This window comes from Syngnathus leptorhynchus, chromosome 2, assembly GCF_054491065.1.
Source record: "Syngnathus leptorhynchus isolate UIUO chromosome 2, UIUO_Slep, whole genome shotgun sequence".
Classification (NCBI taxonomy): Eukaryota; Metazoa; Chordata; class Actinopteri; order Syngnathiformes; family Syngnathidae; genus Syngnathus; species Syngnathus leptorhynchus.
Window position 1 is genome coordinate 9,747,704 of NC_141196.1, and position 22,846 is coordinate 9,770,549.

General features: G+C 41.4%; 1 protein-coding gene across 1 annotated transcript; it reads left to right on the plus strand.

Annotated features, from left to right (window-relative positions):
* Positions 1-18,085: 18,085 nt before the first annotated feature.
* Positions 18,086-22,655, plus strand: zdhhc15b (zDHHC palmitoyltransferase 15b). Its single transcript, XM_085936188.1, has 11 exons — positions 18,086-18,240; positions 18,593-18,619; positions 18,702-18,796; positions 18,866-18,986; positions 19,384-19,453; positions 19,626-19,658; positions 19,746-19,866; positions 19,945-20,077; positions 20,148-20,274; positions 20,372-20,487; positions 21,656-22,655. The coding sequence occupies exons 1-11, from the start codon at positions 18,123-18,125 to the stop codon at positions 21,697-21,699; spliced, it is 1,005 nt and encodes a 334-aa protein (XP_085792314.1). The 5' UTR covers positions 18,086-18,122; the 3' UTR covers positions 21,700-22,655.
* Positions 22,656-22,846: the final 191 nt, after the last annotated feature.

Here is a 22,846-nt window from a genome sequence, read left to right on the forward strand (position 1 = left end):
ATTCTCTGTTCTCTGATTTTAGTACGTTTACGTCACCAGAAACAGATGTTAGCGAGATTCTTACTGCGTTCTGCTTTTGATTGAAAAGCTGGTCGATAGTCAGGCTGATGACATTTTGCTTGCCTGTGAACATATTTCTGATTGGATTTATGGAGTGCCTTTCAGCGTTCCTGACTCCAACTGCACGTCACATCCAACGTTGATACTTTACGTCTCTTACTTGTTGCGCAAAAGATAAACATGAATTAAGAATAAAAGTGGGCCAAAAAATGGGCATTAAAGTAAGATTTAAAGACCCTGAAGAGCAAGAATAAATGTCTTGTTAAATTGACCCACCACTGAGAACAGCGTTGTTAAAAACTGTCCAAATAAATGAAATGATGCTTCAAAATCATAAAAAATAAAGACATTCGACATTGCAGCCGTAAGAGCTGTATCATTGAATAATACTCAACCTTTAACAATGATTACATTATGTCATTGTTTGACAAATATAATTTGCAGATTTTATGACTGACATGATAGCCATATCCAATACGGCGGACAAATGAAAATTTAGCCTCATCAGGATGGAAGCTGTTGGCTAGCTTACGGAGCTAGCTAGCTGGATGGCATGAAAAATGGGTAGCAGTCGCGGCCAGTCACAGCTTGCCGCAGACAGGTGAAAGTCTGTATATGTAATAAGTATAAAAGCATTTCCTGTTCGACAATATATTTAAAGCGGAACTCAGGGGAACATGATTAATCATACCTTAATCACCGCGCCACTCGTCAGGCAAAGAATTAATGAACAAGTGTTGTGTGATTTGTGTGTAACCTTTGATTAACCTGATAAGTCATAGAGCAATGCTGGAAAGCAGAAGGAGTCTGTATTCCTTTTTTCTGGGCCCGCCTCGCTTCAGAGGCCCTGTCGCTTCACATTAGCGCCTACAGGCCGCCGCGTCTGGCAATCAGCTCCACAGCTTGAAACACCTGCTCATGTTAGCCACTTTCCATGGAATCATGCAGTAGTTCCATCAGGAATTGATTGGGATGGTGGAGGGGAAAAACGGCAAGCGGGAAAACAACAATGTGACTGCACGTACAGTAAAGTCGACTCCACTGGAAGGAATGCCACCGTTTGTTTTCTCACAAATGTCTCCTTTTCAATTGCTGTAGTTCACAGACATTTTATGATATGAGATGGCCTGGATGTCTCCTTGGAACATATGTACTTTGTTCCTCATAGGGAAAAATATACAGAGAGTTCTCTCACGCATGGGTGTCAAACTCAAGGCCCGGGGGCCAGCTCAGGCCCAGCACATCATTTGTGTATCTGCGTTAAGTTTATTGCCAATGGATTTGATCTTTTAATTTTGATCTCAATGACCCTCTGAAGGCAACAAGGACCATAGTTCTAGTTTTCTGGTCTCTCAGGATGCGTCTACTTTTTATATCCACTGTATTTGTCACGCTCGGCCAACAACTTCCCTCAGCCACACCCCTTCATCACCGTAATGTCTGTCACCTGCTTCCTCTTGTATTTAAACCCTGCCCTTGTGGTTCTCCTTGTAAGTGTCTATTGTTGTGTCCGTTCCTGTCCGTGCACTGTGGTCCTGTTCTTGTTGTCTGGGTTTCCCTTGATCTGTCTGGAAGCTCAGGGTCAGAATTTTATCCTTGTCCAAGTGGACCTCTGTCTGTCTGTCTGTCTGTCTGTCTGTCTGTCTGTCTGTCGGTCGGTCTGTTTGCTGGCCGTGAGTCTCTCTCCTGTATGTGTCTTTGGTTCCCCACCTGACTCCCTTCCAACTCCTTTTCCTTTCAATAAACCCCGGCTCAAGCTGCATTTGGTGGCCTGGCTCTACTCATTCCTGATAGTATTGACCCTTGTCCCAGAAGCAGGTTCACTACTCTTCATTTTTCAGAATTAAAACCTCTGAAAATCCACTTGCTTTAAACCAGCAGAGCAGATGAGCGCCTGACACATCTTGTGGTATTTCCTGGCTCGTGTCAGCTGTTTTTGGACGACTTGATTCCTTTTTTAAATTCCTCCCAAAGTGCCTCCTCCTTTTAGACACTTTTACAATCCATCAGGATTTGTTCTGACTTTTCCTCGAATGCCAAGTGGTTTTCATCAGCGCTATCTTTATCCACACACAAGCTCTCTTTGTTTAAATCATACTTGTCATTCTGATTGTTTGGTGCTCTACACATGTGCTTGTAAGACTCAAGTATTCCTTCGCCCATGAGAGCTGTGAACAGATATAAAGCGGTAGGGAGGACCACAATGTGCAAACTCTGGCAGTGCAGTCTCCTGCGTGCCATCTAAAGTCTTTATTTCCTTTTCTAACAATTGGAGCATTAGGACCAAAATGAGGAGAATAAAAATGGTAATTCAATGATGAAAATAACGTTTTTAAATGTGGGACTTTCTGTGTACTGTGATAGCGGTTAGTGGCCTCTCATCGACTAGTTTTCTGATCTGTCTTATGCTTCACATGCCGTTTTACTCAATGTGTCCATATTGTACAGTACATCCAATTGCCATTGGGATGATTTTAATCAAAACATGCTAGTATGTGGTTGCTGGCTTCCCTGAAAAATATTGGAGTGGACAATTTTTTTTTTTTTTCTGTAACCACCAGCAATATGCTCGTTCGCCACTATCAGTTCAAATTACTTCATTTGCTTGTGGTGCTCATCCAAATATTTCATGTGAAACCATCAGAGCTACCTTTTACGCCTGCTCCAAACTGGGTGTGAAAACTTGGACACGTGTTTTGCATTTTCTAATTCTTATTAATGTTTAATGTATGCAGCAAATATGTAAATTTCAGTGGAAAATATGTTTATAATGGAATATCCAACTTAAATAGTTTTATGGAACACAATTTTGTTGTTCTGGTCCTGTTTTTCATACGTACATACAGTATGTGTTTACTTTAACCTCTCAACCTGTAAAGACTTGAGGTGATAACATCATCTTCTTTCTCACAGATATTGTACGTGCTTCATCTCACAAGCAGACGCGCGCGTGCACACTGACACATCCGCCTGTGATGATGGGTAAGAGAAAAACATTCCTCAGGGGTGAAGTTGCCCTGAAGCGTGCGTGCGTCTGTGCGTGCGTGTGTTTGTACATAATTAGTCGAGAATGTACATTCGGTCATTAAAAAACATCTAATACCATTCAATGGATTTTGTGAAAACTAAAGCCTAACGAGCATTAATCACAATGTTCAGAGGCATTAAAAAATGACTAGAATTGATGGAAAAACATTGTTTTCACGCTTTATTTGGATTACAAACAGTCAGTTTGTTTAAAAAAAGGCAAAGAGGATTATATCGGTAAAATGGAGAAATGCATATTCTAGCAGAAATTATTAATTGCAAGTTAATTGGAAATCATGCGATTTATTGCAAACAACCGATGTCTGAGTGTACATATGTTTGTATCTGTTTACTCATGCCTGTGTGCATATGTAATAGAAGTTTGTTTTTAGAAAGAAACGGCATTCAAATGAATTAAATTAGATTTGCTGATACCTGAAAAATAGATACCTCACTTGACCAGTGTGAAAACATGTCTATTTATAGCAATAAATGCAGTACACATGTTTAGAAGTATACAATAAACAGAAGAGAGAATTTATGTATATGCACACGTGCTTCCGAGTGAATCCAGGTGGATGACATCAGGTCTTGAGTATCACTTCAGGTGATGCCTTGTCATGTGTGTTGTTGATGTTGTGCGTGGACTCACACAGCAGCAGCAGCAGCCGCCGCTTGGTGGTGGTGGTGGTGGGGTTGGGCGAGGGGCATTGTGTGGAGGCATAACAGCCCAAAAAAATAAACATGTTGTCAAGGCAATATCCAGCGTGTTCCCTCACGCCCGAGACTGGCAGTGGGATTGTTTCCAAAGCGCTGCTGCTGTTTCTGCACTTAGACACCTGCGACACACAATATGAGCACAGCATGGGAAAAGCATGCTTGTGGTTCCCTTGGGTGGGGGGGGGGGGGGGTGTTGGCGGGCATGCGTGTGAGGCCCAAAGTGTGTTCCAAGGGGTGTTTGCCTCATCGTCCAGAACGCCGTGCTGAGAGCTTTGGTGCGTGTGTGTGTGTGTGTATAGTATGCGTTCAGCTGGACTTGCAGGATGTTTTTCTAAGGGAGGTGTTCTATATAAGTGGCGGCAGGCTTTCGTGGTGTGACGGCGCAGGTGACGTTGGCACGGCACCACGCGAGATTTCGAGTGTGCAACACAAATTGGTCACGCCTAATATCTGCTACGTGACAGACAGGCATTGCCAACTTGAGTGACCATTTTTATGTGAATATAGGTGAGTACATGAATTTGGAAACCAGCTTTCCTCTGATTAGTAGATGGCTATATCCGGCCAGTTTTGGTGCTCGTTTAAATAGACGCATTTATCCGTATTAAAAGCCTGATTGGTCTAAAAACGCTTCATGTACACACCTTCTGGCCTTCTGTCTTAAAAATCAACAAAAGTAGAATCTGGAGGATACATTTCAGCTCCATCAGGAAGTGTTAACTTGACATAACAGTGCAAATGGTCAAAAGATTTTATTTGTCCATGCAAAGAGTGCATTTGATCATAAAATTTAATCCCAACTCGGATTGGATGCTTGTCCAGTGTCGACAAGCTCTCTGGATCCTCCTCGTCAACTCAAGATGGATTTCCTGTGCTGTTGTGATGTCACTGTTAGAATAAGGCTGAGAAGTTAGCTAAGTTCTAGCGTGAAACGTGTTGCAACTGTGCAAGTTTTGGTTCACTCCACCAGGCCTCCTTCATTTCTCGCAAGCAAGCACTTCGACCAAATCTCTACCACGGTCTGCCAAAGGGGGAATAAATAAATAAATAAGGGAACTTCACATCATAGCGTTTTAATTGGCTTTAGTGGCTTAACTGTGGCTAGCCTGTGGTTACCGCGGTCGGGCCAGTGTGGAGCAGAGCAGCCACCGGATGGTTTCAACTTTTAAACACACAAGCACTTTCTAAGAAACACACACACACACACACACAATGTAGAAATGACACGTTTAAAAAGCCTGGATTACACCACCACAGCGGTCGTCGCCATTTCCTCTCAATGTAACCACTTGAAGAAATCCATCTCCCTCCATTACAACACGTTAGAATGAGAGCACGCATACAACTAAACATGTCCACAAAAATGACCCAAACTCATGTACTCACGACTGCTGCCCAATAAAAAGAGTACATCAAAAGGGATCACTGCATTTAAAAAGTTCTCTTTTGTCTGCTTGCAAATCTTTCCTGTACTAATGAAAGGCATTAAAAGTCTCTAATTAGAGTTTGAACCCCCATCACACATCTGCTGATCCCGTTCATTAGTATTTTCTTACTTATTCATGAGAAAGCCAAAAATTGCTCCAAATTCATCAGCCTCCATTATTGCAAGAAAGGGCGCCGTCACCATAGAAATTTAGTATGTGTAACAGAAAAACAAAAGGGTGGGAGGGGTGGAGCAGGATAAGGAGGAAACAATAGAGAGACAATTCTCACGGGTAATATTGAAAAAACAAAAAAAAAAAAATCACGCACTGATGATGCATTTTGGCTGCTGGTTTTATCCGCTCACTGCAATCAATCTTGAGGGGTTTCATTTCTAAAGCTAGACTACAATTTGCATAAGCAAGTTGGAGGTTCCCGTGGCTTTAGCCCGAGCAAAAACATATATATATTTAAATGATACTATATAAAAGTTTTTTTGCATTGAGCACGTGTATACAACCCATTTTACATCGTGCTTCATTTGTTCATGGTTCAATTTTCAATCAGCTGTTTGCGCAACATGTTGGGCAGCACTGAGGCCTCCATGCCAAATATTCTGTTACTATAGCAGCAGAAGTCACGGCCATAATAATAAGCACAGTCGACATCAAAAGGGAAACTGTGGCAACTGTTAAGATGTTCAAGTGCATTCCCATTTACTCAGCAGTGAAAGGAGCGAGAGGCACAAAAACATGACATTTTCCTGTTTGGATTTGGAGATTCCATGAGAGCTGCAAAGGTTAAGCTTCCAGGAGGCTGCCTGCAAACTACTTGATGGGATTAGAGAATATATAATTGTTCAACTGCTCACATGTGTCATAAAAGGCGTCGGCTAACCCCCTTTGTAATGAGGATTATGTGTCTTTTCCATGGATTCATTTCTCCAAACACTTAAAGCGTTTGCTGAGCTTTGTCTCGCCCATCCTGATGTTCGTCGATTGCACACATGGGCCGACTACCTTGACTTTCCACTTAGCTCTCTGACTTTTTTTTTTTTTTTTTACTGGTCAGTACGGACTTCTGGGAAGCTTTGGCCAAATCCTGTAAAGTGAGTTTCATTACAGTACAAGGTGTAAATTAATGGAGTTGTGTTTTCAATAGAAGGGAATCCTAACTGATGACATTTTACTTTTTGGCCAGGAGATGTTGAGCCATTTGCTAACGTAAAGTTATAATGACAATTCCAAAGCCTTATTTAAAAAAAACTGTCACAATGTGTTTATTCGTCACAAGTGATATTTAATTTACATTTGATATACGTTTTCTGTGCAAAACGGGGTGAGGATGGTGTTTGGGTATGGAAAAAAACAAACCTCTGAAAACACAAAAAATATCCCTAAGATTATAAGTGAACATGCGAATCGCAAATAAGTGAGGACTGTATGAATGTATATGTATGCATGTATAAAAAAACTTTGATTTGTAAAATTGGTGTTGATTGAAAAAAAAAAGTGAATGCACTGAACCAAAGTGAATTGTACTTTAAAATATATCAAAAATACATAGCAAGATACATCTTTGAAGATGCAAGATCCAGCCTAATGTTTATCATTTTAATGAAAGCCTGGCTCGCCATTAGCCTAGCATTAGCTAGCAACTGGCTCACTGATCAAGACAAAGCCACCCCTTAAAAAAGCCATTTTCACAATGGCAAGAAGAATGTAAAAACGTGTAAAAGTCCTAATCTTGGGCTATGACACCTGGGAGCTGTTTAAGTTGTAAAAGAACGTTGCATTTGTGAGTTGAGCGTTCCCTTTAAACTGTGTGAAGTTACATGGAATCCATTAACAGTTTAGTAGGTGAAAATTATTTTTCCAGTAATAGACTTTGAGCAAATTAAAAGAGGTCGGGCAGCAATTCATAGAGCACAGAAACTTGGCAAAGTCTTTGGAGTTAAAAGCGTTGTGAACCTCCAAGGGCCAGTACCCGGTTCCCTTTGTTTGATGTTGATTGAGCTTTCCATCTCACTGCCACCTTTGCTGCAAAGTGACATCATCTCAAAGCGCTCACATAAAAAAAAAAACATTTGACATCGGTGATTGTGTTTTGGTCATGTGTTTGGTCTGCGTTTGGCCCCGAGCGCCGATGAGTGTAAATGCAGAGCAATCACTGGTGCATGCACTGAAATAAGGCTTGGCTGTGGGGAAAGGAAACATTAATTCCTGTGGCGCGCAGAAAACAGCAGAAACATTCCTCATGACTCTCATGTACGAGTGAGGCAAGTGATGCATGTGAAGTGTCTACATCTAAATAAACTTTGAAAGAAACCTTTGTGTAATGACTTTTCTTTCCCGCTAGGAGCTTCGGATTGTGGGAAAGAATCAACGTTTGGAGCTGCTTCTCATGGTCTGGCTGGGCTGGGAGTGAAGAAGAGTAGCCTAGCTTTGAAAAATATCATTCATTTTTTGGTTTGGTGATATGCTGGCAAACATTCAAGAGTGTGAGAATTTTTTTCATGATAGAGATAAATTCAAGCAAAATTATTTTTCCTTTGTTCACTTTGGGAGCAGCAATGGTGATGTCCATTGCTCTCGAGTGCCTGATTAATCGATGGAATAATTGATAGGATAATTGAGTCCTAAAAGATTAGTTTGCCGTTTACACTGATTCATTTTTAGCAGCCCCAGATATGTCGTAATTTTATACCAACCATGAATATTCAATGTATATTTGACATAGATTGGTCTGTAAAAATGGTCTTTGGGGTCTGAGTTGCATGTAAAACTTGCTTTTAGTAGGTTTCACGGAAATGTCTTGAAATCAAGTCACTGATGGTACAGCGGTTTACATGCTTGACTTCTGCGCAAGCGTGGTACTGCAGTTTTGGTTGCCACTCAAGTGACATTGTGAATTTTTGTCAGTCCCAATTGGTCACGTGATTGACTGCCGACCACTCCAGTGTGTCGTCCAAGATCCCTTTCACCCTGAGCATGTTAAGCGTTAAAGAAAATAGATGGATGGCTTTCTAAATTCTCTGTTTCTGTGCTTATTTGATATAGCGGGAAATTGAAAAGCAGTTGTTGACAAGGCAAGAAGCAACACATCTTGCTTCGTTTGCGTTTTGGAACCATAACAAACAAATGAGACACTAACCTCCTTGGCGGAGAGTTTTAGCGATTCCCGTCAGCTATATACAGCATTTTATTGTCTCTCGGCTAATTGTTTTAGCAGCATTTGTTCTGTTTTAGTGTTCTCATCGTTGTCATCTTTGGACAGAGTCAACAGTAGACGGTCGTTTTCTGAGAAAAAGCTCACGGGCGCTCCAAGCATTTGAACCGATCGGGGGAGTTGAATGAGGAATTAATGTTGTTGGGCGCCGCGGGCAGCACGGTGTCAGTGGTGACTTTATGAGCTTCGACAGAATCGGTGTTTGTGTGAGAAATGAACTGCAAACTGTGTGCGTGCGGTCCCGCTAATGCACTTCTTCAACACCCTGAGAATCATAAAATGGCTCTCAGTGGAGCAGGGCTCCATTCTGCCTATCACTCCATTAGCAGCCGCGCTGCTTGACTCGGGCCAATGTGCAAAACAGCTGTGGAAAAGGCCTCCTGGCTTTTCTTTAACACAGTGTCCCCTTAGAAATGTTTTTCCAACTCTCCCCATTTTTATCAGAAGTCTCAAAATTCCCACCCACTCCTGTCATGTAAGACTGGTTTCCCTCCAAGTATGACATGATGGAGCTCATCTGGATCGAGTTAGGGTGGGGCACCCTGCGGAGATGGAGTGGACGGGAATGACATGACTGAATCGATAAAGTCTCATTAACACGTTTGGGCTGATGGAGTGCAACGAACACTTGATTGTGCAGCTCGGGACGGCGGAGCTGCCGTACTGACGCGATGCCGACGCACTGCGTTAATCCCGTTTTGATTTGATCATCTTGTTTCTGGTATCTCGTTATTAACCAGAGAGGCAACTCGGAGATAAAACCTGACACTGGATAAGCAGAGCCTGGAGTTTCCGTCTACAGCGCTAGAATAAGTCGTGCACCTAATTGAGCTGGGCTTAACTGACCAGAAGTAAGATGTTCATTTCAGCTAAAAATAAGAAGACACACTTTGAGTTTGCAGAAAAGGCACGCGGGAGACGCCCAAACTCTGGGGTCAGATCAGACTAAAACGGATTTTTCCGGCTATCAAGGAAACCTCTGTTTTGTGCACACCCAACACATCTCACGATGACAAGCACACCAGTGAAACACGGAAGTGGCAGCATCAGGAATCGAAGGAATGGTGGTTGGCGCTACATATGGTGATATTCTTGAGAGAAAATCTGTACCAAGGTGGCACTAGAAAGTTCTGACTTGATATACTTGATTATTAGAGGCTGAAAACCACATGGTATAACAGGGAAACAGGAACCATGTTGGAGGTACACCAGTCAGGAGTTTCCTGGTTCAAAAGCTGAATGATTCCGTGACCTTTTATTGCAGCGCTTGAATGACATTTCCTTTGCCAATGGCATTTCCTCATGAAATGACAAGATTTCCATTTGATTCAAAATTGGTGCAAGGCACGTTATCAAAGGCATCACAATGATTTTACCTTTCCAGTTTGACCTATCTGAGGAATGTGGATATTATTAACCATTCATGCAAATGCATGTTAATGCAGTAACATCTCCCTTATGAAACATCAAGTTTGTTTTCCCACTTCCTCTTCTTCTGGTGTCTGTTGAACACCGAGCCCAGGACCGATCAAGCTTGCTCCGTTTGATGCCAATGGAGAGTAATCAGACTAATTGTTCATGGCAGCACCGATGAAACATTTCAGAAGGATAAAAAAGCCAAACTTGGAAAACTGAATCAAAATCATTAATCACAGGCAGGAATCTGCTATTATGTCTGTTTTCTATTAGACGCAGGCGTGAGCGGTGCGCAGAGATGGGGATTATCTGGCCGCTGCTCTGACCTCAGCTGTCCTCACCGTGACCAGACAACAGAGTTCACAGCAGAGTGCATTACGGCCTTCACCCGTTATCACTCATCAAGACTTTGCTCCGTGGAGATGGTTGCAGGTGCCGAGCTAACGGGGGAAACTCATCTGGAGCTTTATCATCTGAAATGCGGAGGGGTGTTTGCATCATCAGCAAACATTTAGATTCCAAAAAGGTGCTGTCATACGGGCTGCTTTTCAAGAGCAATTTTGCAGGAATGGTCTTGCAAACTTGTGAGAACAGATTTTGGAAGTTTAGATTGGTAGTGGAGTGACGAATGGCTGGCACCGTTGCTTTCCGCAGGTACTCTGGCTTCCTTCCAACACTATCAAAACGTGTATAGAAGTGTCAGTGGAGAAGAAATTTGCCTTAAGCTGAGATAGATTCCAGCTTTCCAGTCACACTTAACAAGTAAGTAGTATGAAAAAAATAAAAATGGAATGAATATTGACCCAGTGATCTTCAAGAACTCATCATATTGAAAGTCTTGATGTTGCAACTAACCAAAGTTCAAACAAGTCCTCGGAACACATCGGGGCATTCATACCACTCTTGACAAGAAGACAGAATTATAATTTTATGATGTATTTGTTGCCCCAAAGAGGTTATTTCACAAGCCCAAGAGAAGGCAAGAACTAGGTCATGACAATCATGGAACTAGGATGACATGGTTCCGAGAGTCAAACATTTCTACAAATCTACAAAGTTTGCTAACCACTTATCTGTGTATGTGTTAACCCAAATTGTATTTAAGTATTTAAAGTTGGCAATCAAACGGTATTTACCATTTATCACTACCCCTACCCTAAAATTCAACGTGATACTATGACAGCAGCCTAGCAGCCAATCTTAATGTTAGCTAATATTGAATATTAGCTAATACTGAATGTTAGCTAATATTGTTCCTGCCATTAGATAAAAATCTCTTCTTGGATGACAGCAATGTTGTTGCTGAACGCAATTTAGCAATGAAGATACGAAATCCCTTTATGAAATGCAAACCTGCGACGGAATGTCCATTTTGTTTCCCGTCTGGAGACAGACAAGAATTCACACTCGCACCTATGGGCAATTCGGCGTTCTGACTTTTTGTTATTGTTTTAAGGAATTTGGCTCAAGAAAGCACATACCTTGCGTATTAGACACAGCGGAAAGTTAGTCACTGTGTCTAGCCAGATTGCAAATTTGGAACCCAGAAGTAGTAGCATTAGCATAACTACAATCTGCATGACGAACAGAGCGAATAGGCCATCATCAACCTGAAAAATGTTGTGAACAAGAAAGACACTGACAAGGTTGTGATATTTCCTTACATTGCATTTAGGAGCCAAAAGAAAGAAAAATGCCAAAACAACTCCCTCAAATAGAACGTTTGTGCTGGGGAAGGTGGCAGCAGATCCGAAATGATTCAGCTGACCTCCAAGCTCAGAGTAGGGAATCGTGAGAATAGGGAATGTGGGACCATACGTGGGAGCAGAATGAAATGAAGTGTACCCCTCCTCCATTTCTGCAGCTTTCTCTTCTTTTCACCTCTCTTCACCAGACGGACTTTGATTTAGCACCGCTGGTTTTGCTGTATTTTTCTTGGCCTTTGAATATGGAAAATACAGTGTAACAAAGCACTTGCTGCCGCCCAAGTATATGGATTCAACTTCTTTATGTGACTTTAAAAGATGGACGAGTTCTTTGGAGGTGACACTGGCACTTTAATTCCCTTATAATCCTTAACTCAACACAGAGCTCTCTCGCAATTGCCATCGTTTAATGCCCGTGCTCGCCGTTGTACAGATGCAGTGACATCATCACGGCAAGACATCTCCATTCTCAGCCACCTGATGATGAAATGCGGACAGGTTGAATTTATTGTCATGGATACGGAAACACACGCGTAAACAACGGATTCGTGTGCGGGGTGATTGCTCCACGTGCACGTTGATGCCGTGTGCTTTTTAAAATGTATTTATTTATTCTTTTTACACGAGAGCAGGTAGCTCATCACTAACAGATGGAGCCGGGAAAGAGCGCAGCGCCAGAAGCAGCAGTTGTTCATTATGTTCATCTTACATGACTCTCCAAGAAAAACCTTTGTTTCGGATCCTGTTAATGATTCACGTACATTAACACACACTTGCACTTGCCTCAGCACTAATGAAGCAACTCCAGCTCTCAGATTTATCGTAGCCCCGCTAGGCCGAGAGGTCGCCGGATTTTGAGCGATGGCCGATTGGAGGAGGGTTTTTACTGTCACGCGGGGACTCGCAAGTTCTCTTTGAAGCCACGACAATCTTTTTCCAAGCAGCTGTCGGTCTGGCGAGTGGCTCCTGACAGCAGTGTGACTGTAACACTGGATCCCGCGCAGGGGGAGAGCAAGTCAGCTGCCAGGCTTCACATGACACTGCCAGTGGAAAGATGGAACTTTGAAAAGACATCAGTGGAAAGACCTTCAATGGAGCTAGCTCACTTTTCCACTACTGATAAGTCGCTTTTGATGAAAAACATTCCACGCACATAAATACGCAAATATGTCTTTGCACACTATGACAAAAATTAAATGGCTTTGAAATGATGTCATTTAAAAAATAAAAGATTTAAATTCCAATCTCTTCTGTGGTCGAAAGTTTTTTTATTTTACTTTACCTAGTCAGACTAAAAAGTGACAAGGTGCTGCTTACCACAAAGGTGGACAACAGCTAACAGCGAGTTAGCCACTATGAATGAAATGTTTTGCTACGCACCAGTACATACTGTTTAGGTTTCATTCCTTGCACTCTGTTTTTAGACATGCACACAGACCGTGACTGCCGTGGCAAATGTTTTGACAATTAAGTAATCTCGCTGGTCACGTTAGCCTATCGATTGCATTGTCTCGCATCTCATTTTGTTCACTGTGGTCTGAAACGAAAATGCCGTGACCGCTGGGAACACGGCGGATGTATAGCCGGATGGACCACGATGGCCCGTGATGGACAATATAGTATTGAACTGGTCAAGGACAATATGATATTTTTTTTCAATATTTACAATGTTTGGTCTGAGTAAAGGCTTTGGATGAAATTGAAACTTTTTGCAAGTGGGCCCCTCAATACTCACATGACTCTTGTCCCTGATCTTTGTATCCCCCCTCATTCTAACATCTCCTTCCCACATCAGTCTGTCTCTTTTCTATTTATTCCACTCACACAGTCTGACTTGTTGGCCCTGTGAATTAAATTGGAGCGATGGAAACATCCCTTAAGTATCCGCTCAGGAATGTCATCTGCAAGGACAACTCCAGAAGCTTTCCATGCAGAATTTGGAAAATAGTTAATCAGAATTTTGCTTTGAAGAAGGGAAGGAAAAACGAAGTAAAAAAAGTTCAGGCCTTTTCAACCTTTTTTTTTTTTTGGGTCACTGTTGGGACATTGTCTGTACGTTGAGGTCAGGGCAGACAGGGTAGATTGTTCCGGTCTATTTAGAAGAAGATCGGGATACAATTTGGTGCTCTGGAACGCCTTGATAAGTTATCTTGTTCACAAATGAGCAGGAGACTGACTCGTGAATTGACATGTTTGCTATTGAAGGAGAAAATGATCAATGTTATCGTCGACCTACGACCTTACCTATGATTGGGAACGAGCTTGGGTACTGGGGACCCAAAGAACAAGGTTGGCCGAAATGTCTATCTTTATTTTGCCTAAATGAATGTTCTTATTTAGCTAGCTTACATCTACATATTGTATTTGCATATAAATATAAGTAAAGATAAATAAAAAGTTTAATCAAATACTAAATGTCTCAACTTGTTCCATCTGGACTTTTTTGTTTCCTTTTTGTATACCAGAACAAGAACCATAATGAATTTTGAATCATCTCAATCATTTGGTACGACACGTTTAAAATGTGACCCATTTTTAGCCGTTAAGTTTTGATTTACACGCGCAAAAGCTATTAAATGTCTCATTTTTTCCCCTCCCTTTTTAATAGCCGCTATATACCAGTCATGATATTAGGAACGAGTCTGAGTGCTCTTCAATGCCACTGCGTACAGCACTAACTATAAACATTATTATTGAACAGTAGGGAAAACATACAAATTAAACACCAGTGTGAAAAAATCCCGATCCCTCAAATAAAAATGTGCGATACCAAAATCAGTTCAAAGGAAGTGCGTGACTTGAAATGTCTTTAATAGACAGTGTAATTAGTGTTCTCCACGTGGCACGGCCATGTCAATTACTGTGATTGTTGAAGACACGCATGTCTCCACCCTTTGAGCAGATTTATTTTCACACATGCTGGGTGAGGTGTCTGCAATTCCTCTTCCACCCCGTCATTGTTTGTTCTGCTGTGAATATGTGCAAAAGTATTAGGCCTTTTTCTTGCTCCACTAAGTCCCGTCCGTTGACGTCATACCAACCTGACAACTGTCCATCTTGACCACTTCACGTGTATTCGGTTCAACACCATAAATTATTTATACCTCAAGTTCATCATGACACCTGCAAATTTTTTTCAATGCTATCGTAGAAACGGCAGCGGTGTTGTGTTTTTTTTTTGTTTTGTGTTAGGTGATATCACAAATGACGTGTTCTTTGAAGTCACGGCGATGTCTTCTCGCAACATTTTGACCCTCTAATTACTGCTGAGCTCATGGCTGATGTTTACACGCTCACCTTTTGTCCCAATGAGGTAATGTGGGCAACCCGGAACGCTTTGATGCTTTGGATGAGCACCAATGTCAATATTAATACAGACTTTCCAATATGTGCTTCATATTGACTTCAAACAAATGCAGGACATGATGAATTCCTTGTCCAGACGCTCAAGCATGCAGGGAATGGAATGGAAATCCTATCAAATCAAGTGCTGGCCTTGCAAAACAATGAAACAAACGCACTAAACAACTCGAGTGCACTCATGTTTGTTTGGCCTTCCTTTTTATGAAACCACTATACTTTGGTTTAATAGAATTGCTATATGTAGCTGTTCTTCCTTTTAGTGGAAGCACTAAAAAGTAAAATGCCCAGGCAGGTGAACAATAAAAAGTCCAAGGGCCCTATTTTTGTTAACAGGCACACGCGTGCTCGGTGTAAAAACTGCCTGATCTTCATTGTCGTGCTGGGGCAAGTCTACTTTACCGTGTTTGGGAATTTGGCAGAGCCTCGCTGGGTGTTCTGGTAGATAGGGGGCGTTTTCTATTGCATGCCTCCGGCGCATCTGACATTTTGGTGGACTAGACTTGAAACAACAGGTTTAAGTTGTGGTGCAGGTGGTGTAATGTGACTTTGGTGACAGATTCTTTGGCCCGCTGGTGTAACTGAGGGATGTCATTCTATTTCATGTGTTTCTTTTGGTTGTAATTGTGCGTAGATACTGCAAATCTAAGTTATTTGTGTAATTTTAATAAGATACTTTTGTTCTCTTTACTTTGTGAATTTCTTCACCTGTTTTCATTGTTTGTGCTTTGGTTGTGATGCACATTTAGTAGCCTTGTGTATGAATGTGCTCTATATAAATACCGTTTTACTAATAATCACGACCCTCTTCTATGAGGTGAAATGATTCCCCACTTTTCTACTTTGTTATTGTCGAAGGCGTAATCTACAACTCTGAGCCTTTGTTCGCAACCGCAGGCGACGATCATCCAAGTCAGGCCTTCAAAACAAAAACACGTCACTATAGCGACATGGATGCGCCACGGTTGTGGGCCAAATGCTCTTTTTAAATTTTGCTTGAGGCTGTCTTTTTCCCCACTTAAGTGTTAGTCACTTCCTAAGATCCACACTCAGAAATAGAAGACAATTTAATTAAATCAATTATGATGACAGACTAATTTCACCGAGTGCACTCTGTTGCCTAAAGCAGTTTAGCCTCCACAAACCCAGAATTTCTGATTAGCGACCGGTAAACATCTTTAATAAAGTTGACTAGCTGGCAAAACCGACAACCCCTAGTCATAAGTAAACCTAAGTAAAACCTGGAGCTGAAGTCAGAGGGCAGCCATCTTGTGTTGCCAATTTTTTGCTGAGACACCATGGATGGAGTGATGAAAGCATCTCGAAGAATGATTTTCACTTGCTGCATGGACCATTCAGAATATATCATCTCAGTAACGTGAAGCGGTTCGGTTTACAAGTGGCAGCAAATTTTCATTGTAGATGGTTTTGACAACGTGCATGTCTGTCACCACATGTATCCATCACTTGTCAGGAAATGGCAAGTAAACATTTTTCTTTTCATGTTCACTAATACACATTCCCCAAAACATTGTCAATAGCGTTTCAACCATTGGCCACAGCGGTAGAACAAGTGCAAGACACGAGAGCGAGTCTCTGGGGTCAAATGACGCACCCACATGCTAAGTGCCACTTCCTGCTCATAGCATGACCGTAAGCTACAACTCAGAACCAAACACTTGAACCGCTGCCATTGTGTCTCTTGCTCATAATGAGCCCTCATGGTGGTATGACATAAACCACCAAATCTTTTCTTTGTTTTTGCTTTTTCCACACAGACAAGCGTGAACTCTGCCCAAACAGGCTCTCCTTTAGCCGTCAACTGTCTGTTTATGTAGACTCCCACCGAGGTGGCATGGAATGCACCTCCATCACGGTGCACTCACACACCTCTAAGCAAAGGAGTCTGCCTCAACCTGCAGCTATGATGTTTTATTTTAACTCCGGGGCATATGTTTTGATTAAAAGGCCGTTACTGTTTTGCTAGACACAATGGCTTTGTAGCGGAGGTTTTTTTTTTTGCTGTGTCGACGGATGGATGCCTCCACTGTGCGGATGAACCAGAGAGGAGCTGTCACCACTCGGCAGCCGACATGGTCGCTTGAAGTGAGTGCAAGGCAGACGGCCAGAACGGGGTGGAGGGACGTTGTTACTTCTGGAGCTGGTGACAGATGATGTTGAATTAGAAAAATGTCATAATAGGCTCAGGAGTTTGATTCTTCTGAATCCCAGAAGTCTCTTTCATGACACTTTATTTATTTATTTATTTAGGGTTTTTTTGGGGGTGAGGGGTCTATACAACAGGAGAGAAGGTGGAATTAAAATGTGTCAAATAGAGAGTCATGATAAAAAGACTGTTATTGGAGATTGCTGCAATAAAATTCCACAATTTTAGGAAAAAGGGAGTGGGAAATATTTTTCTCTTGAGAATATTGAGGTAAATGCAATTTTTTTGTCATGCGCTCATACTGATATTTTTTCCATAATTCACCTACAAGTAAATGTAATTTTACTGAATACCTTGATGTGTTTAAAGTTGATTAAACCCTAATCTCCCCCCCTTATTTTTTAATTGGTGTCAAGGGCATGTTTAGAGAATGTGGAAGGAAGCACACATCAGGCATGGAAATGACATTCAAACGCCACACTGGAAGGCCAGGGTCAAGATTCAAACCGAGAACCTCACAATTGTGAGGCAGACATGTTGATCACGAGCTCAGTTTCCCTGTAAAAATTATGTTCAAAGAAGGCTACAGTTTATTAACAGTCTCTTGGCGTCCTCTATTGGCGATTTTTAACATTTCTAAATTTCAGGATACACTGTACTGTACTTTCAATTTCACTCAAATGCATTTGTAACTCAGACTAGACGAAAATTCGTTGATTTCGATTGAATTAAATTCTGTTGTTGTGATAAACCATTGGCAAAATTAGGAAGTGCTAAGAGCCGAAATCTTTTTTTTTTTTTTTTTTTTTTTTTTACAATCCACCAATGTACTAGAATAGTTGTATAGAATAGTTTCTATAAATACTAAAAAAGTATATACAGTAGAATAAAAAAATCTTATTCATGTTTTTTTTTTTTTTGGTAAACGAGAGTGCGCTGAATCGACGCTGTTGCAGAAAATCCCTGGCAGGAAAGCTAATCGAGTGCAGAGTGAAGCAGCATATCGATGGAGTATGGCGCTCTCCAGAGGTTTAAGATGCTGCCAAAGGGTTTTTTCGTGGATACCTGTGCTTATTATTGCCTCCGTGGTGCTGTGGTCGTATTACGCTTACGTATTTCAGCTATGTCTATGTGAGTGTCTGAAAGCGATTGTTCTTAACCATTTCTTTCCCCCTTTTTAAATCGTGGACATGATATGTTTGCCGCACAGGTCTGTTGACACATTTAAATTACAGAGCAGGAACTAGCAAACTATCCGGAAGTGTTTTGAATTTGAGCATTTGTGTAGTTAACGTTTTTCGGTTTTTAATAAAAAACCGTTAAGGTGGTTTTGCTTTTATCGCATAAAGGGTGCCCATTGTCATGCTTTGTGGTGTCACCCTGTCATTCCTTCTAATGTTGCTAGCCGTAAATGTCCATTCTGTGTAAAGATAAACTGCATTGTTGCTAAATATTCTTTTTGTTTTTTGTTTTGTTTCTGTAGTCACCCTGTCGAACACATTGGAAAAGGGTGAGTCTTGTTTTTGATGGGAGTTTTGCAATATATGAAACAATCTATAAATGTTTACATTATGTATTGTTTGTCTCTGCAGTAGCCTATTTGCTGGTATTCCATGTCTGCTTTGGGATGTTTTCTTGGACTTACTGGAAGTCCATCTTTACCCCTGCTGCATCCCCATGCAAGAAGGTATTCTCCAAATCTTGTCACGAGAAACGTATTTTGAGATGCTAATGGAATTGCTTTTTTGCTCTCTAGTTTCAACTGTCTTACTCAGACAAGCAACGGTACGAGATGGAAGAAAGGCCGGATGTACAGAAAGAAATCCTCGTTGAGATTGCCAAAAAGCTGCCCATCTACACTCGAGCTCAGTCTGGAGGTAAACTTTCACTTAGGTTTTAATGAGATGCTATCCCACAAAAGGCAGGTGGATTAGCGTCTTCTCGCATGCTAGCAGATCCTCCAAGTATTAGCATCCCAAATGCGAAGCAGGCGAGCTGCGGACTCTTTTTCATTAGGGCTGATAACTGAACAGGAAGTTAAGCGAATGGCACCCTCAGCTCAAATTATTTAGGTTATTTGCTTATTACTCATTCATCGCTCTTATCTGTTCGTTCTTACTCTTTGTGCTATTTGCCTGTATGGATTGTGTAATGTGTCTAGTCACCGTGGGATGGTGGGAAACGTAATTTCGATCTCTTTGTGTGTCTTAACATGTGAAGAAATTGACAATAAAGCAGAGTTTGACTTTGAAATGGCCTTCCTCTTGCGTCTAGCTATCAGGTTCTGCGACCGCTGCCAGGTGCTGAAGCCTGACCGCTGTCACCACTGCTCCGTTTGTGAAATGTAAGTCACGCTTAGCTACCTCGTACGTGGTCCTTTTTTCACTTGCGGGAGTGGTAATCTTACAATGATGTGGCTCTTGTAAAAAATAAAAAATATAGAGGTTGTTTTATTCCACTCTATACAGAGTAGCCTTAGGAATTGTAAATAATTGATCATATTTTCCTTTTTGTAGGTGTGTTTTGAAAATGGACCACCACTGCCCTTGGTAAGTGTAATTTTCTTCTCCAATCTCTTAACTAAATATTTTGTACATTAGTGTCCTCTTGGATGTCTCAATGTGATTTTGCTTTAGGGTGAACAACTGTGTTGGCTTTTCCAACTACAAGTTTTTCCTGCTTTTCCTCTCCTATTCAATGCTGTACTGCATCTACATCGCAGCCACAGTCTGTCAGTATTTCGTCAAATTCTGGGTGGTAAGTGTTCGAAGTTGTACTGAGCAATACGTTTGAACACCGCCGTGGCATTTATCGTCCTGTTACTCTCTTTCCCAGGGGGACTTGCCAAACGGGCCGGCAAAGTTCCACGTCCTTTTTCTCATGTTTGTGGCACTCATGTTTTTTGTCAGTCTCCTGTTTCTCTTTAGTTACCATTGTTGGTTGGTGGCAAAAAACAGATCCACTTTAGGTATGTCACAAAAGGAAATCAAATGGTAAATGCATTTATGTTTTGACTTTGTTCATTTCACCTTTCCCAGAGGCCTTTTCAGCACCGGTCTTTGTCAATGGGCCGGACAGACACGGTTTCAATGTTGGCGTACGCAAAAATCTGCAGCAAGTATTTGGAAAAGACAGAAGACTGTGGTTCATCCCTATTTTCACAAGGTGAATTTGATCTGGACACTATTGTGTGACTGCTTATTGTGATTTTTCTTTCTTTGTCTTTTCCTGTTGCAACTTTTCTTTTTGTGTCTTTTTTCAGTCAAGGGAACGGACATTACTTTCCTTTAAAGAATCGTAGTGAGTGTCAGAACCCCTTACTGGCAAACAAGGAGATGTGGGAGGAGTCAGATGATGCTTCTGAAGAAGGAAACTGGGGTGAGTCATTTGAATATTGGAGGCTCAATTATTCCGACTTGATGCAATATATAAAATATATTGCATTTGATTTTACATGACCTTAAAAAGAAAGTTTGAACTTCTAACTTAAATTAGAAGATACCATGCAGATTATGTTTTGAGGGAAGATATCTTGCTTGCTTCTTTTGTAGTTAGTGTGGTTTTAAAGTTTATCCGATTCAAAATCGGATAAACCGATTTATTTCCAGCAAATGACACAGTGGGTCATTTGCTGGAAATAAAAAGATGTCCAAAGTTCCAGTGTTGTGTGTATATACAGCAAATCCGTGTAATCTACTGATGAATAGTACAAATATGTGGTCGGGAATGCATCACGTGACCACGCATCTTTGCTGATGCACCCACATTATCAGCACATCCTCTTGTCTCGTCCAAGCAAACAATGTCCGTCCGTGACCTCTGAACAATGCAATTTGTGTTGTGTTGCGGAATGCAGTAAAAGTTAAACGCTTTATTAGATTGATGCGGCCAAGTAGTGAACATGATTGAAGTCTCAGACACCACAAAATGTGGTTCGGATTGAAGTTTAAGCAAATGAAAAGTCTTGACTGTATCTTTAAAGATGATTTCAAGATTGTGAAGTGGCAAAACTGGAACGCCATGATTTCTGTACTTCCTCAAATCACAATCCGTTTGCCTCAACGTGACACTTAAAAAGCGGTTTGACCTTTCTTTAAATCTCTGTCACCACAGAGAGGAGGCTGAGACATACAAAATGAATGTCGACAGCTGTTGTTTCCAAACATGACTTCATGGTACACTCAGAGGCAGGCGATGTTATCTGTCCTGCCGAGTGCCGAGCATTATGATCTTTCTCTGGTGTCATCCAGGGTTTCCAAACCATTCCGCCTTCCCGTCCAAAATTAAAATGAATACAGACAATGTGAAAATGACTATAGAGGCTGCGGTCACGTGACGTTTATTCCAACGCTTCAGTAGAATTGCAATGTAATGGTTTTGGAATGGGGACCTGACTAGAACAAGTCTGCAGATTGCTTGCGGGCAATGTCCTTTAAACCAATATCGCTCTCTAGTGGCCACAGGCTACACGATTTGAAAATTTTCTAAACTCTTCAAAAGGAAACTCGTTTGTATTCCCCCCCCCCCCCCACCCCTCCAATTTCAGTTGAGGACCAAGACCCTTCTGTCACCATAGAGATAGAGGACTAGACAATGGACACTGGTGCAGAGGTTGAAGAGGAGGAGGGGGAACGTGCGCTCTTAATGTGGACGTTCGCCAAGTACTCTGACGTGGACCAAACTGCATTTGGATGTTATTTTCATCCTTTAAAGACAACGTGAAGAAGCAGGTGTACATCCAGGTACATTCTGTCGCCGCACACAACAATTAACGGCAATTCCGTGTGATTATTTGAAAGGGGTGTTTTTTGAAAAATCCAGTGTATTGTTTGCACGTTCTAATTTTACCTCACGCTCACTTTTGCTTCTGGAGGCGACTTCATTGACTGGAAGTTCTGGCTAGCCCAGATAGCACATCTTATTTATTTCCTCTCTAACCACATTTAACCTGCGCCTTACACATACTGTTTTTATGTTGTCTTGTGGTGTGGAAATCCATTTTCCAAATGAATGTATCCAACATCCCCATTTTAGGCAAAAATCTTCATCGTATACTTTGATCGTTTTTTTTTATTCATTACCCTGTGTGTTTGGCGAAATTGATAAAGGTGAGAATTTTTCTCTCAAAATGTAAGAACTCTAAATAATAATGTTTATTCTGTTACACAAAGGTCCCTATACTCTATTAGTTTCTGCCTGAGCTCAATTAGTTACCAAGTGCTGACTACATACCCACATTCCAAAAAGCATGCATTTAGGGTTCTCGCATAAATGTGAATGGTCGGTCAGCTATGCAGCGAGCGCAACTTTGAATAGACTCATTCTCGACCGAGTGCCCGGGCTTTTCCGCTTCAGGCAGGTGTGTCTATGAAAAGTGACTGAAGTAGGGAACAATTAGCCTTAAGCTGTACCCATGTAAAAAGAATAAAAGTACAACTAAAACCCCTAATATGAGGCAATTAGACATTCCATTCCCATTGTAACACTAAAGGGGCATTTCTTTGACCCCATCAGACATCAGCAGGTCTAGCAAAAAAACATTTGCTCTAATAAAGGCATCCTCTCAAAATAGGAAGCACTTTTTTGCCATTATGTACCTCTGAAAAACTGATATTGTATACATATCTTGTCATGTGTGGTTTGACAAAAAATGTAGTATGAGGCACTAAATAGGAATTCAACTTGCATATCAACTTGCCATAGGATATAAAATCGTTAATTGGCACAAGTGTTTTAC

What these genes read in the sequence shown, in the direction of transcription:
- zdhhc15b (XM_085936188.1), top strand. Translation starts at nt 18,123, where the DNA reads ATGGCGCTCTCCAGAGGTTTAAGATGCTGCCAAAGGGTTTTTTCGTGG. An exon ending in CGTATTTCAGCTATGTCTAT is followed by an intron (nt 18,241 to 18,592) that starts GTGAGTGTCTGA and finishes TTGTTTCTGTAG; the next exon opens with TCACCCTGTCGAACACATTG. An exon ending in TTCATCCCTATTTTCACAAG is followed by an intron (nt 20,275 to 20,371) that starts GTGAATTTGATC and finishes GTCTTTTTTCAG; the next exon opens with TCAAGGGAACGGACATTACT.